Genomic DNA, 15,078 nt, shown 5'->3' with positions numbered 1-15,078 from the left:
GCGGGGGGGGCGGGGCGGGCGGCGGGGCCGGGGGCGGGGGCAGCGGCGGCCATTGGCGGGGGGGGATGAGGTAATGCCCCCCCCGAAGCCGCAGACAAAGGCCGGGCGGGGCGGGCGGGGGGCCTGGGGGCTGCGGCGGCCCCGGTTCGGCCCCGCCGCTGGTTCCTCCTGCCCGCCGCTGTCTGCGCCCCAGCCGTGTCCTTGTCCCCCGAGTCCCTGTCCCCAGGCGTGTCCTTGTCACCAACCGTGGCCTGGTCCCCGTTCTCGGCCAAGTCACCGTCCCCGGCCACGCCCTGGTCGCTGTCCCTGGCTGTGTCCCTGTCCCCATCTCCTGTAACCTCTTGGTCCCCATTCCCTGCCACGCCCTTGTCCCCATCCCCATTTGTGCCACCGTCCCCAGTCTGGCCGTGTGCCACCTCCCTGGCTACCAGTGATGTCCCTGTCCCCATCCTCGGCCACACCCTGCTCGCTGTCCCCACCCAGGCTCTTGTCCCCATCCCTGTCCCCTCTCTCCCTAGTCCCCATCCCCACCAGGCTCCTGTCCCCATCCCCAGGGACACTGTCCCTGCTCCTGGCCATGCCCCAGTGCCCTGGTTTCCAGCCACGTCTTGGCCCCTGTCCCCAAGGTGGCTCCGTGCCTGGGATGGCTGCGGCCGGGCCCTTTCCTGGTCCTCCCAGTGCCTCTTTGTCTGTCGGGACAGCAAAAACCAATCCCGGGGGCCCAGCCGGGGGGAGGCAGCACCTTGCCCAGGGCGGCTGGGGACAAACAGGGCCGGGAGGGGTTGGTGACCGCGGGGGGACACAGGGGACAAAGCCCCAAGGTGTCTCCCAGCAGAGTTTTTGGGGCTGGAGCGAGGGACAGCTGCTCTGTGGCAGCTGGTGGGTGGGACACAGCTGGGACACGGGGACACACGTCGTGTGTCCCCCCCCATCTTCTGCAGCCACACAGGGGCCCCCCGAGCCACCTTCCCCATGTCCCTGGGGGTCCCCCCCCCCGGTCTTTGGCGGTTCCCCCTCTCATTTGTCCCTGCAAAGTGCCTGGGGTGGGGGTCGTCCCTCTGAGGTGGGGGCTCTGGGGTGCTCAGTCCCTGCAGAGAGGTGACCCCACGCCAGATGCACGGGTGGGGCTGGTGCAGGTGGAGCTGCCAGGGTGCCCTTCCCCCCCTTGAGAAATTACACATTTCTTGAGGTTTCCCCCATTATGCAGATTTCTGGGCAGCTCCGGACCCCCCCATTCCCCCCACATCCCCACTGTCACCCCACATCCCCATCATCACCCCCACGTCCCCACCGCCAGCCCCACGCTCTCCCAGCCCCGTGTTTTTGGGGTGCTGCTGATGAGGGGTGGGAGCAGGGAGGGGCCAGGGGGCTGCAGACAAAGAGGGGCCGGGATTTGGGCATCGCCCACCAGAACAAAGGAACTGGGGGGGGTTCCCTGGATCTGCCGAGCCGAGGAGCTCCGGCAAATCTGTCTCCTGCTGAGCTGGTGCCCCTTGGAAAAGGGGGTTTGGGGGGGGCCCCCAGCCCCACGCAGGGTCCATCCTTGTGTGAGAAATATCTCCTTTGTCTCCCCTTGGCCCCGAGCTCCCAGTGGAGCTGTGTCCCCAGGATGTCCCCAGGGTGTCCCCAGGGTGTCCCCAAGGCCTGGGGTGCCGTGGGCTCACTGCAACCCTCACTTTGGGGACACTTGGCCAGTGTGGGTGGGGGTGTTCCCTGCCCACCCTGAACCATGGGATGATGCCCCGTGGGGTGGGGGGTGGCTCAGCCCCCCCCTGGGTGATGTGGGGTGTAGGGTGAGAGGCCCTGGGTGTGGGGTGACCCCCCCAAGCCCCTTCCCACCTCGTTAGGTATGGAGGGCCACTCGTCCCCGCGCCGACCGTTGCCTGGCAACGCGGCCTTGGTGCGGGGTTGCTGGGAGACCGGTTGCTAGGAGACAGCCTGGACACCCCCCCCCCCCATCACATTCCCCTTCCCCAACATCCTCCCTGGGGTCTGGGCAGGGTGACACGGGGAGATGGGGCTGGGGTTCCGCCCCCCGGCCCGGTCCTGTTCTGCTTTAGGGGGGGTCACACCATCCCCAAACCCCCCCAGGGTCCTGACCCTGTTGTGCTGTGGGGGGGACACACAGACAGCCCCCGTGGTCCCCCCGGCACCCCTTCACCCTTCCATGGGGATCACTGGGGCACCCCCGCTGCCCAGCCCCGATGTGTGTCAGTGTGTGGGGGGGCTGGCCCAGCTCGTAGCCCCCACACTCCCTGGTTTCCAGCCCCCCCCAGCTCCCAGCCCCCTCCAGCCCAGCCCCCCCCAAGCTCTACCCGGCCGCCTCTGCTCTGTTGATTGTTGGTAGCAACGCGGCAGCTCCTGGTGACTGTTGCTGCCCCCTCCCCCCCGCACCATGTCCCCCCCCCGCCCAGGCACCACCGACTGGGACAGGACGTCTGCCCCCAACCCCCTGACCCCCAACCACACAGAACCCCCAGCCCTGCCCAAGGGGGTTCCCCCCCCCCCAATCCTCCTCCTCTTCAGGGTGCAGAATGAGGCCCTGGTACTGCGGGGGGCACCAGATGGGCCCCCCCTGTCCCCCGGCTGGCTCGGGGTGGAAAAGGAGGGGCGTGGGGGGGGGGGTTGGCATCCCTTTATCTCCGACCCCGCAGCCCCCCCTCTGAAGTCCAGGGCGAGGGACGCTCCCGACCCCCGGTGCTGGGGGTCCGGGTGACCCCAACCCCATGGGAGGGAGCAGGGGGGGGGTCACCTCGTGTCCCTGCAGCCTGGGTGCCCTCCGCAGCCCCCCCACCCTGCGGGGGCGATCGCAAAGGGAAGGCTCAACCCGGGGAGGGGGGACAGGGCGGGGGGGGCAGTCGGGGGTGCAGGGGGCTGCGGCCCTGCTGGCCGTGGGGAGGGGGCTGCAGCAGCGCCCGGGGCTGGCGAGGCAGCTCCGCATTGCGGCAAAGCCTGCGGGAAGGGAGCGGGGCGGTGGCAGAGACCCCGCTGCGCGGGGGGGAACCCCCTCCGCTCACCCACCCTCTCCCAAGAACCCCCCTGACCCCCAGCAGCGCCTCAAAGCCAGGGTGGGGGGTGGGGGGTGTCTGGGGGGGGGGGTCTGGTGGTGGGGACACCGGGCACCCTGCACCCAGAAGTGAGGTTGTGACCAGGGAGTGGGGAGGGGAAGACTGGGGGTGTCCAGGGAGTGGGGGGGGACACTGGGAGCACCCAGCAGTGTGCGGGGGTCCCCAGTTCAGCCGCTGGGCGGTGGGGGGGAGAGGATGCAGCCTCGGGGGTGTTGATGGGGGACCCCAGGGGTGCATGGGGAGGGGGACACGGTGGCCCCCAGGGACGCTGCTCGATTCCTCCCTGGGGCGGAGGGGACACACACTAAACCCCCCCAACCTCCCCGGGGGGGTCCCCCCATCCCCACTGCCCCTAATGCCCTCCGACCCCTCGGGTCCCCCCTCCCCACGAAACCCCGCGCCCCCCCCCTTGGCCCCGCCCCCCGCATTCCACTCCGTGACGTCACCGCCTAGCAACCCCCACAGTCTTATGAACCAACCAATAGGAATCGGGGTGTGTCCCGGTAGGCGGGGTCAGACGAGGGGTTTACTGGGAAATACCGTCTGATTCGAAGGGCGGGGCAAGTAGAAACCCCGCCCCCTTATGCCACGCCCCGGGCTCCGCACAATGAAACCACGCCCTTTTGCCACGCCCCAACACCAGAAGCTCCGCCTCCCCGGGTTGATCCGCTGGGGAGGGGGGCTCAGCTCAGTGCCCCTCTCCTCCCTCCCCCCTCAGCGGCTCCGTAGCTCCGGGCACTGAGCGGCCATGGTGAGGGGGAGGTGTGGGGCGCAGACCCCCCCGGGGGGCAGTGGGACCCCCTGAGCACTGCGTGGGAATGAGGATTGGGGGGATGCTGAGACCCCCGTGCCCCAGGCCAGCCCGTGGGGCTGCAGCCCAGGGGGGTCAGGTCTCAGTGTGTGTCCGGGACCCCCCCTCACGGGCATCGCGTGCCTCGGGGTCTCACGAAGGATCTGGATGTGTCACTACCCCCTACGGCCACCTATGCGGCTCTCAGAGTGTTAATGCCCCCTATCCCTGGGGACACGGGTGGGACAGAGTCACAGGGGAGTGGGAACCATTCCTGGTCCCCAAACTTTGCTTTTGGAGTAGTGGGGTGGGGAAAATAGGGGGGATTCCCCTCCAGCATGGGAGCCCATCCCTGTGGGTCAGGGCTCCAGCCTTGGATGGTGGGGATTGAGAGGAACTGGGGAGAACCCCAACTCCTTGCTCCTGTAGGGTGGTGGCAGCGTCCTTGTAAGGTCCCCAGTGGGTGTTGTGGCTCCGGAGCTCCCCCCGAGACCACGGTGGCTGCCAGGACCCAGAACAATGGGACCGGGGACAATCGGCCCCCTGGGGACGCCGCCTTGGGGACCGGCTGCCAAGCCATCCGGGGGACAAGATCCCCGGCGTGGGCTGGGGGCCCCCCCCGCAGGGAGGTGACAGGGTGCTGTGTGTGTGTCCCCCCCAGCGTGAGTGCATCTCCATCCACGTGGGCCAAGCGGGCGTGCAGATCGGGAACGCCTGCTGGGAGCTGTACTGCCTGGAGCACGGCATCCAGCCCGACGGGCAGATGCCCAGCGACAAAACCATCGGCGGGGGGGACGACTCCTTCAACACCTTCTTCAGCGAGACGGGGGCCGGCAAGCACGTGCCCCGGGCCGTCTTCGTGGACCTGGAGCCCACGGTGATCGGTGAGGGTGGGGGGATGGCAGTGAGGGAGGGTGGGTGGGTGGGGGGTGCCGGGTGCTCAGGGGTTCCTCTCCCCGCAGATGAGGTGCGCACGGGGACCTACCGGCAGCTCTTCCACCCCGAGCAGCTGATCACGGGCAAGGAGGATGCGGCCAACAACTACGCCCGTGGGCACTACACCATCGGGAAGGAGATCATCGACCTGGTCCTCGACCGCATCCGCAAGCTGGTGGGTACAAACCCCACCCCTCCCCGGGAAGGTTTGGGCCGGTGGGGAACCAGCCCCGTGTTGGGACCGGGCTGGCAGTGAGGAGCTGGGCTCTGCCTCCTGGTTCTTGGCCTCCAGGCCGGGGCTCTCTGCGGGTCCCATGAGTGCAAGTGGGGATCAGCCCCTTCCTCAGGACCCCGCAAAGCCCCTGAGGCTGCCAGGACAGGACAGGCTCGGGTAGACCATGTCTGGGTGCAGGATGGGGCTGAGGGCACTGGTTTTGTGCTGCTCTTGGGAGAACCCTGCTTCATCCTGGTTTTAGGGTCATGTGAAGTTTTTCCCTGGGGCTCTCTGCGGGGTCTGGATCCCATGAGTGCAGATGGGGATGAGCCCCTTCCTCTCCTCAGGGGGTGAATCCCCTTGAGGCCATGGAGGTCCAGCAGGACCCTGCAAACCCATAGTGTGGATCTGTCCCCATTGGGTTGCTGGGGACAAAAGGATCCGCATGGCTGGTGATCAGCAGATCCTTCTTGCCCCCTCAGCACTTTGGGTCAGAAGGTGGGGCTGCCCCAGGAAGGGACGTTCAGCCCCCGGGAGTGGGTGACAGGTTTGGATTGTCCCACACATGACACATCTGCCCTGGGGCCACCCAGCCCTTCCCAGCGTGATGCTGTGGGGAGCCTCATGCCCGGACCCAAGGGGGGCTGTGCTGCCCTGCTTTGGGTACTGGTGCAGCACTGGTTTGACTGGAGTGGCTGCCCGAGCTCTTTGAACCTCTGGTTCCCACGCCTGGGCTGGCGCCGGGGCTGGCCAGACCTGCAGAGCCACTGGGAGCATCCCTGGAGCTGCTGGGACATCAAAGGCTGAGCTGGCAGCTGTGGGGCTGCCGTGGGATGGGTGGCTCCTGGGGCATCCATCCTGGAGGATACGGGGTCACAGAGCCATGGCTGACCTGCTCTGGACCCCCTTGGGGTCTCTCCTCCCCAGGCTGACCAGTGCACGGGGCTCCAGGGCTTCCTGGTTTTCCGCAGCTTCGGGGGAGGCACCGGCTCCGGCTTCACCTCCCTGCTCATGGAGCGCCTTACCCTTGACTACGGGAAGAAATCCAAGCTGGAATTCTCCATCTACCCAGCTCCCCAGGTCTCCACGGCCGTGGTGGAGCCCTACAACTCCATCCTCACCACCCACACCACCCTGGAGCACTCCGACTGTGCCTTCATGGTGGACAACGAGGCCATCTACGATATCTGCCGCCGCAACCTGGACATCGAGCGCCCAACCTACACCAACCTCAACAGGTTGATCGGCCAGATCGTGTCCTCCATCACGGCCTCCCTGCGCTTCGACGGGGCCCTGAACGTCGACCTGACGGAATTCCAGACCAACCTGGTGCCCTACCCCCGCATCCACTTCCCCCTGGCCACCTACGCCCCGGTCATCTCTGCCGAGAAGGCTTATCACGAGCAGCTCTCGGTGGCCGAGATCACCAACGCCTGCTTCGAGCCGGCCAACCAGATGGTGAAGTGTGACCCCCGGCACGGCAAGTACATGGCGTGCTGCCTGCTGTACCGTGGGGACGTGGTGCCCAAGGACGTCAACGCCGCCATCGCCTCCCTCAAAACCAAACGCACCATCCAGTTTGTGGACTGGTGCCCCACGGGTTTCAAGGTGGGCATCAACTACCAACCCCCCACGGTGGTGCCCGGGGGGGACCTGGCCAAGGTGCAGCGCGCGGTGTGCATGCTGAGCAACACCACGGCCATCGCCGAGGCCTGGGCCCGCCTGGACCACAAGTTCGACCTGATGTACGCCAAGAGGGCGTTCGTGCACTGGTACGTGGGGGAGGGCATGGAGGAGGGGGAGTTCTCGGAGGCCCGGGAGGACATGGCCGCCCTGGAGAAGGATTACGAGGAGGTGGGGGCCGACAGCATGGGGGGGGATGAGGACGAATACTAGAGCCTTGTCTCTGCCCGTCACACTCCGCTGCTCTTCATTAAAGTTGCTCTTTCTGATTTCACCTCCTTTATTGTGCCAGCACAAGATGTCCTGTGGGGATGTGGGGGGGACGTCCTGAGGGGTGGGGGGGTTGTGGCTGGGCTGGCCATGTGGCCATGGGGGTGGCTGGGGGGGCTGCCTGGCACTGCATTGCCTTGGCTGGGAGCTGTGCTCTCAGCTGGCCCTGCCTGGGGGCTCAAAGCCCCCTCCCCATTGCCCCCCAGGGCTCCCAGTCCCGTGGATGGGACCGATGGAGAGTGAGGACCCCTGGGAACATCCCCAGGTTGCTTCAGGAGAGGATGGGAGGAGGCTGGGCTGGGGGTTCTGCCAGGTCCTGCAGCCCCTCCATCCATCCCAGGGGTCTGCACCCCCCATACTGCTTGGGGGGGGGGGGGCATATACACCCTTGGAACAGTCTGACACCTCAGGGGGGTCCCCAGCTCCTTTCCTGCACCCTGGCAGTGGTGCCCCAGCCCTGTGGGTGCTGCTCAGCCCCTCTCCCTGCACCCACGGTGGTCCCCAACCCCTTCTCCGAGCGGGGCTCTGGGTGCCCCATCCCTCTCCCCGCAGCCCCTGCTGCTTCCGGGCTCTTCTGCCCGCAGCTCCCCCGAGGGGACACCCCCGGTCCTCCCACCCCCAATCTTCCGGGAGACCCCTCCCCTCCTATCGCATCTCCGGGTCCCCCCTGCGGGGCGGGGCCGCCGCCCGCTATAAACACCCGGTACCGTCTGCCGCCGTCCTCCCGGTACCACCATGAGCCGCGGCGGCCGTGCCCCCACCCCGCACCGCCCCTCGGAGATGCCACCGCCCCTCACCGGGGTTGCGGGGCGGCTGGCGGGGGCGGCGGCGGCGCGGGGCGCGGAGCGGGAGGAGTTGGCGGCTCTGAACGATCGTTTCGCCGCTTTCCTGGAACGGGTGCGGGCGCTGGAGCGGCAGAACGGGGCCCTGCGGGCAGCCCTGGGTCCCCCCGCTGCTTCCCGCACCGCCGGGCTGGTGCGGGGGGAGCTGCGGGGGCTGCGGGAGAGGCTGCAGCACCTGGGCCGGGACCGGGACCGGCTCCAGGCCGAGAGGGATGGGCTGGAAACCGAGCTGGCGGCCCTGCGGCAGCGGTGGGTGGGCGTGCGGGGGGCTGCGGGAAGCACCGGGATGGGGGATGCTCAGGGATGGATCCCGGGGATGTCCCGGGGTGGGACCTGGGGGCTGTACTGGACTGCGCCCAGCGGACGCTGGAGAAAGCACTGGGATGCACTGGGAGGAGCGAGGCACTGGGGAGGGACTCAGGGTGGGGACTGGGAGGGACTGGGACGGACACCAGGGGGGATGATGGGGCAGGAGCAGGGCTGGACCCTTCCGGGGGGTGCCGTGGGGGCTGCAGTGGGGTCTTGGCCCTGCTCTGGGGTGGTGCCACCGCCCGGGGGTCCTGCAGAAGGGTCTGGTCCTGGCCTGGCTCTGCAGGGCCGGGGACCCCCCAGGGCTGCCCCTTCCCCAGGCTCTCGGGGGCTGCGGGTGTGGGGGGGTCAGATTTTGGGGGGTTTCTCTTTCTCCATCCCCGTGCGCCTGCAGCATGTGTGTGTGTGTGGGGGGGTTGGCAGGCCAGAGGGGGTGCAGGCAGCAGCAGGCCCGCAGAGGAGGGGCTGTCCCCTGGCTCCCCCACCCCCTCCCCTCATCCCTGCCCTCCCCAGGCTGGAGGACGAGACGCAGAAGCGGGAGGATGCGGAGAGGAGCCTCGTGCTGTTCCGCAAGGTGAGGGAGCTGGGGGTGGGGCCTGTGCACCCCCACGAGTGGTGCCCACTCCCCATCAGCCCCCCACCCGGGGCAGTGGACCCCCCTCCTGTCACCCCCCCACCCGGCTGCCCACCTTGCAAAGACCCCAGCGATGCCCTGAGCACCAGGGGCTCCCTCACCCTTCACCAGCCCGGGGGGGGAGGATTCCCGGGGGGGGAGGATTCCCGGGGGGGTGGGGTGGTGTCTCATCCCCTCTGCTCTCCCCACAGGACGTGGATCAGGCCACGCTGTCCCGCCTGGAGCTGGAGCGGAAAGTGGAGCTGCTACTGGACGAGATCGGGTTCCTCAAGAAGCTGCATGAGGAGGTGGGGGGCTCACGGGGGTGTGGGGGGTGTGGGGTCCCTGTCCCGCAGCATGACGTGCCCTGTCCCCCCCTCACAGGAGCTGCGGGACCTGGAGGTGGGTGTCCCGAGCCCAGGGGGTCCAGGGGAGGTGAGGGTCTGCAAACCCGAGCTGACGGCAGCGCTGCGGGACATCCGCACCCAGTACGAGAGCATCGCCGTGAAGAACCTGCAGGAGGCCGAGGAGTGGTACAAATCCAAGGTACCGGGGCTGGGGGGAAGGGGGGGAAGTAGAAGGGGGTGGGGGTACCCCGGTAACCCTGACTCCCCCCTCTCCCTGCAGTTCGCTGACCTCTCGGACGCGGCGAACCGCAACCACGAGGCGCTGCGGTTGGCCAAGCAGGAGATGGGAGAGTCCCGGAGGCAGATCCAGAGCCTCACCTGCGAGGTGGAGGGGCTGAAGGGCACGGTGAGAGCCGGGGGAGGGTCCAGGGGGGTGCAGGCACCGAGTTCTGGCCCCACGTCACCCTTTCCAACCCCCCCCCCTTGCCCTTCCTCCCCGCAGAACGTGGAGCTGCAGCGGCAGATGAGGGAGATGGAGGATGAGTTCAGGGAGGAGGTTGGGAACTACCAGGATGTGGTGGGGAGGCTGGAGCAGGAGATCCAGGAGATGAAGGAGGAGATGGCGAGGCACCTGCGTGAGTACCAGGACCTGCTCAACGTCAAGATGGCCCTGGACATCGAGATCACCACGTACCGCAAGCTGCTGGAGGGCGAGGAGAGCCGGTGAGCTGAGGAGAACCTGGTTCTGATCCAGCTCGGGAGAGTTGGGGCAGTGGTTGGGCTCCATCATCTTCAAAGTCTTCTCCAAGCAGAGCAGTTCTGTGATTTTAGGAGACGTCCCCATCCCTGGAGGTGTCCCCAGGATGGTGCTGAGGGACACGAATCAGCACCGGACACGTAGAGTTTGGGTCCATGGTTGGACTCGGTGATCTCCACAAGGTCTTCTCCAACCAGGAAGATTCTGGGATCTGGGGGTGCAGGAGAGGGTCCCCACTCCTCTCCTGTGGGGTCACCACGGGTGTTTGGGGACTTTCTTGCCAGGCAGCAAAATCCAAACGTTCCCACGGGAACTCCTGAACTCCGGGCTGCTGAGACAAAGGCACGGCCAGGGGTGGGGGGTGGATGGGGGGGGGGGAGCTGCCACTGGCTCCTCGCCTGCCACCCCCCCGGGCACAGTCAGCACAGGATCAGTCCCACGCAGGTCACTGACTCGATGCTGTGGGAGGGGCAGGGTCACCAGCGACCCCCAGACCCCCCTCTCACCCCCCTCTCCCCCCTCAGGATCCCCTTGCACCCCCCAACCGCCGTCAGAACCTCAGGTGAGGGGGGGCTGGAGTCCTTCGGGGGGCTGGGGGTACCACGAGGTTTCCATGGGGTCTTGGGGCAGAGACCCCATGGGGCAAGGGGGTCCCTCTGCCCCTCCCTGTGGTGACCTCACCCACACCCCGGGGTGGGGGACACGGGGGGGCTGACAACCCCTCTGTGCCCCAGTGCCAGAGCCCACGGAGCCCCCTGCCCAGAGGATGCTGCTCATCAGAACCATCGAGACCCAGGACGGGCAGGTGAGGGGGGGTCCTGCTCGGGGATGGGGGGTCTGGTCCTGCCGTGGGGTGACCCCCACTTTCTCCCCCCACAGGAGGTGGTGACAGAGTCGCACAAGGAGCGATTGGAGTCAGGGGAGTGACAGAGGAGACCCCCCCTGTACAGTCAGCCCCATCCTGCACCTGAGGGGGCTTTGCTGGACCCCCCCGGGCAGGCTGGGGGGGTTGGGGGTCCCCCAGTCCCCCTCCTGCTGCCAGCATGATGCCACGGTGCATCCCGGTGCCTTGTGTAGCCCCCTCCCCCCCCCCGACTTATTTGCTATTTGTCCCCTATTTATTTATCTTTCCCCCCCCACCCCAGACCCCTGCCTCTATTTAATGTTCCTGGAATGTCTCCAGGGCCCAGGGAGGGGGGATCCCGGCTCCTCTCCCCCTGCCAGCATCGTCTGTCCCCGGAGCTGGGGGGCTCCGGGCCCTGTCCCCTCCCAGGGTCTCTGTCCCTTGGGGTGGGCTGAGGGTGGGAAGGGGCCTGGCTGGGGGGGGCGACTCTGGGGCTGACCCCCACCCCCCCATTTCTCCCTCCTGCTTGAGTGGCAAATAAAGGCTGTGACGAGGACGGGGCTGAGTCACTCGTGGGATCCTGGGGTCAGGCAGAGAGCTGGGAGGGGCAGGGGGACACCTGGGGGGACGGGGGTGCTTGGGGGTTGACACTGAGGGGGTGACCCTGGGGAGGGCACCGCGGGGAGTGGGGGGATCCTCGAGGCACTGGGGACCCCGATCTGCCCTGGGAATGTGTGTGGGGGGACAGTGGGGACGCCCCCACGGACACGGCACTGAGCGAAGGGTTTGGTGCTGCACCGTGTGGTGCCACGCGATGGCAGCACCGGCCCGGGGACAGGCTGGGGACAGGGGACCCTCGAGCATCTCCGGGCTCTGCGAGCAGGGGGGGACCCGGGGTCCCGCGGCTCCGCTCCCTCCCGTACATGGGGACCCCAAAACGCCTGAGGGGAGGCGGGGGGCTGGGGGGGTGTCCCTGCACATCAGTGTGCGTGGTAGGGAGTTGTTGTCACTGTCACCAGTGGCAGCCAGCGCGGGTGGAAGGTGACAATCAGGGTCCACACCGGTGACCCACAGCTCGACACTGGGACAGGCGGGGACAGCACTAAGGAGCCATGGGGGCACAGCCCTGTCCCTGGAGTCGTCTCCCCTGTGTCCCCAGGGGTCCCTTCCCTCTCCCCCCTCCCTGGGGGGTCTCCTGTCCCCAAGGGTCGCCTCCATCCCCCGCCGGGGAGGCAAAGACAGCAGCTGCACCCCCAAACCCGAGTGTTTTATTGGGGGGAACACGGAGCCAACTGATCAGCGGTGGGGACAAGAGGGGCCCGGGGGATGGGGACAGCACTGGGACACCCCGACCCCCTTGGGGATGCTGGCATGCGGGGGGAGGGAGCACTGACGAGGGGGGGAGGTGTTTTTGTGGGTGGGGGTGCGGGGCAGCGGGGGGGTCCTCACGGGGGTCTCATCCCACCCAACGCTGTGGTGGGAGCTTGGCCTCTCCCCTTCCATGGCCGCAGCCCTGTCCCGGGGGGTGTGTGGGGGGTAGGGGGGTGTCAGTCGGGGTAGATGATGAAGCCGGAGAAGGTGCTGTACTTGTTGGTGTTGCCGCCGTGGACTTTGCCGCCGTCCAGCTTGACGAAGACCTCGTCCCCCACGTCCAGGTGCAGGATGACGCTGTTGCTGGCGTAGTCGTAGTTCTGGTCCGCGTCCTGCGCGATGGCGCTGGCCCGGACCTGGGGGTGGGGGGGACACACATCACAGCTGCCAGGGACACCCAACCCTTGGGCACCCAGAGCAAGGCGTGGGGCTGGAAACAGGGGGACAGGGGGGTTGAGATGCTCCGTCTGCCCCCCCTCAAACCCGCTCAGCCCCTCTGCCCATCACCGCTCAAGGTCACGCTGCCCGCCTGCGGCAGAGCCGGGTGAGGGAGGCAGCGTGTGCGTGTGTGTGTCCGTGGGGCAGTGGGGACAGCAGGGGACAGGTGTCCCCCACACCTCAGGGTCCCCCAGGATAGAGCCACTCCCCACGGGTTGTCAGGGCAGAGTGTCACCGGTGATGCTGCGTCCCGAGGACCCACGGGTGATCAAGACCCAGAGACCCCGGCCCCCGCCCCACCCTGTGCTGCCCCCAGGGACCTGTGATGTCCCGGGGGGGCCGCGGTGGCATCTACAGAGCTGGATTAATCCTTGTGTATCCCATAATAAGCGGGAAGTGCCCGGAGCAAGGGGGTGCAGGAGCTGCTGGCAGGGCTGCACCCCCGTGAACAAAGGGATGGGTTGGGGGGCACTGCCTGCCCCCCCCCTGCTGCCGGGGAATAGGATGAGGGAAAGGAAAAGTAGGGAGGGGGAACTGGGGGTTGGGAATGGTGAAACTGGGACTGAGGGAAACCAGAACAGGAAAACTGGGATGGGGAGGACGAGGAACCAAGATGGAAAATGAAGACAGGAAAAGTGGGATGGGGTGGGGGAAAACTGGGAGAGGGATTTGGGATGTGGGAGATTCACAGAGAAATGGGGCTGGGCTGGAATGGGGTGAGGGACCGGGAAGGGGGAGCCGAGCACCGGGGCTACCGGGAGGAGCAGCCGCGGCAGTGCCGATGCCAGTGCCGGCCCGTACCTGCCCGTTCTTCATGAGGTCGGCCCACATGCTGGTGCCGTCGCCACCCCGCATGAGGACGTGGTAGGTGAAGAAGTAGATGCCGGGCAGGGGGCAGGTGAACTTCCCACTCGAGGGCTCGTAGTAGTTGCCCACGTTGGTCACCACGTCGTCGAACCGCAGCACCTCGTAGCCCTCGTGGGGCTTCCGCAGCCCCGCGTAAAAAGCGATTTTGGGGCTGTAGAAGGAGGGGATGTATCCCCCGGGCCCCGGCCCCGGCGGTCCCGGCGGTCCCGGCCGGCCCGGTTCCCCCGGCGGCCCACGCGGTCCCGGTGGTCCGGGGGGTCCCCGCACTCCGGCGCGGCCCTTGCGGCCCGGTTCGCCCTTAGCTCCGGGCAGGAAGGGGGGCGGGGAGGCGGGGGGCAGCTCGGGGCCCGGGTAGGGGTCACAAACCATGCGGCAGCTCCCCAACATCTCGTAGTGCGCGGCCGCCTTGGAGCTGTGGACCAGGAGCGGGATGGCCACCAGCAGAACCAGAACCATGGCCACGCCGACGGCCGCCCCGGCCACCCGCTTCCTGCGGCTCAGGCGGGAGGCGGCCAGCGCCAGCAAATCCTCCTGGCCCTTGGGAGCGATGGTGGCACCGGGCGGGGGGACGGCACCCAGCCGCCCGCTGAGCCTCGAGTCCCGGCGGGGAGCGGGGCTGGGGACAAGGATGGGGACAGGGATGGGGACAGGGACGGGGCGGGGAGCTGGGGACAGGAGCAGGGCTGGGGATGAGGAGGGGGATAGGGATGGTGACAGCGGCGGGGCTGGGATAGGGACAGGAGCAGAGATGGGGATGGTGACAGCAGCGGGGCTGGAGATAGGGAGAGGGAGAGGGATGGGGACAGGGATGGGGATGGGGACAGCAGCGGGGATGGGGATGGAGATAGGAAGAGGGACAGGGATGGGGACAGGGACGGTCACGGTAGCGGGGCTGGCGCCGAGGATGGGACCGGGAGCGGAGCTGCGGATGGAGCCGGGACTTGCGCTGGGGAAAGGGACGAGATCGGAGCCGATGGTGGAACCGGTAACGAAGCCGGGACCCGAGACAGTGACGGAGGCGAGAGAGGAGCCGGGGAAGGGGCTGAGACCGGAGCCGAGGAACGGAGCCGAGTCCGGAGCTCCCGCAGCAGCCGGGATGGAGCCGGGACCGGAGCCGATGATGCAACCAGGACCGGAGCCGGTGCCGGAGCTGGTGAGGTAACTGGAGCCGGGAGCGGAGCCGGGATATAGGCGGGAAGGAGTCGGGACCGGAGCCGGGAGACAACCGGGATGGAGCGGGGATGGAGACGCCGCGACGCGAAGGGCAACTTCTCTCCAAGTTACCGGGGAGCTGCACCCCGGGAAGCGGGACCCCCTCCCCCGGGACGGCACCCGAACGGCCCCGCAGTTGCCCTTCGCCGCGCTTTCCCCGGTGACACCGGCGGGGATGGGGATGGGGACAGGGACGGGCAGCGCTGCCCGGGGCCGCTTCTCCCGGAGCCGCCCTCGCCCCCCGCTCGGTATCCCCGGGAACGCGAAGCCCCGGGCCCGCAGCAGAGCCCAGCCCTCCCCCTCCCGGTGTGTGTCCCCCCCCGCCGGTACCTGTCGCCCGCGGCACCGGGAGCCACGTGCCGGGGCCGCCGCCCGCTCCGCGCCGCGCCCGCAGCCCCGCTCCGCCCGCCCCGTTCGACGGCACCGGGCACGGCGGGGGCGGGGGGAAGGACGGGGCGGGGGGGGCAAGGAGCCGGGGGGGGGGTAGGGTGGGGATGGGGGCCCGAGGGGAGAGTGT

General features: G+C 68.3%; 3 protein-coding genes across 3 annotated transcripts; 2 read left to right on the top strand and 1 right to left on the bottom strand.

Moving 5' to 3' along the window:
* The first annotated feature begins 4,499 nt into the window (after positions 1-4,499).
* Positions 4,500-6,904, top strand: LOC115600005 (tubulin alpha-1A chain-like). Its single transcript, XM_030468149.1, has 3 exons — positions 4,500-4,742; positions 4,821-4,969; positions 5,936-6,904. The coding sequence occupies exons 1-3, from the start codon at positions 4,622-4,624 to the stop codon at positions 6,902-6,904; spliced, it is 1,239 nt and encodes a 412-aa protein (XP_030324009.1). The 5' UTR covers positions 4,500-4,621.
* A 792-nt stretch (positions 6,905-7,696) lies between these two features.
* Positions 7,697-10,756, top strand: PRPH (peripherin). The gene is made up of 9 exons (XM_030468082.1): positions 7,697-8,052; positions 8,626-8,686; positions 8,938-9,033; positions 9,110-9,271; positions 9,353-9,478; positions 9,575-9,795; positions 10,354-10,391; positions 10,564-10,634; positions 10,709-10,756. Exons 1-9 carry the CDS (start codon positions 7,697-7,699, stop codon positions 10,754-10,756), a joined length of 1,179 nt encoding a protein of 392 aa, XP_030323942.1.
* A 1,464-nt stretch (positions 10,757-12,220) lies between these two features.
* On the bottom strand, positions 12,221-13,817 carry C1QL4 (complement C1q like 4). Its single transcript, XM_030468154.1, has 2 exons — positions 13,284-13,817; positions 12,221-12,400 (listed from the first exon to the last, which is right to left on the bottom strand). Exons 1-2 carry the CDS (start codon positions 13,803-13,805, stop codon positions 12,221-12,223), a joined length of 702 nt encoding a protein of 233 aa, XP_030324014.1. The 5' UTR covers positions 13,806-13,817.
* Between the last annotated feature and the right edge of the window lie 1,261 nt (positions 13,818-15,078).

Source organism: Calypte anna, chromosome 33 (assembly GCF_003957555.1).
Source record: "Calypte anna isolate BGI_N300 chromosome 33, bCalAnn1_v1.p, whole genome shotgun sequence".
NCBI classification, from domain to species: Eukaryota; Metazoa; Chordata; class Aves; order Apodiformes; family Trochilidae; genus Calypte; species Calypte anna.
This window is presented reverse-complemented; position numbering and strand designations above follow the sequence as displayed.

Bases quoted from the DNA above. Each gene is read 5' to 3' on its own strand.
- PRPH (XM_030468082.1), top strand. From the start codon at position 7,697: ATGAGCCGCGGCGGCCGTGCCCCCACCCCGCACCGCCCCTCGGAGATG. The intron at 8,687-8,937 runs GTGAGGGAGCTG...CTCTCCCCACAG, and splicing joins GCCTCGTGCTGTTCCGCAAG to GACGTGGATCAGGCCACGCT. The intron at 10,392-10,563 runs GTGAGGGGGGGC...TCTGTGCCCCAG, and splicing joins AACCGCCGTCAGAACCTCAG to TGCCAGAGCCCACGGAGCCC.
- C1QL4 (XM_030468154.1), bottom strand. From the start codon at position 13,805: ATGGTTCTGGTTCTGCTGGTGGCCATCCCGCTCCTGGTCCACAGCTCC. The intron at 12,401-13,283 runs GTACGGGCCGGC...CCCCACCCCCAG, and splicing joins ACCTCATGAAGAACGGGCAG to GTCCGGGCCAGCGCCATCGC.
- LOC115600005 (XM_030468149.1), top strand. From the start codon at position 4,622: ATGCCCAGCGACAAAACCATCGGCGGGGGGGACGACTCCTTCAACACC. The intron at 4,743-4,820 runs GTGAGGGTGGGG...CTCTCCCCGCAG, and splicing joins CCTGGAGCCCACGGTGATCG to ATGAGGTGCGCACGGGGACC. The intron at 4,970-5,935 runs GTGGGTACAAAC...TCTCCTCCCCAG, and splicing joins TCGACCGCATCCGCAAGCTG to GCTGACCAGTGCACGGGGCT.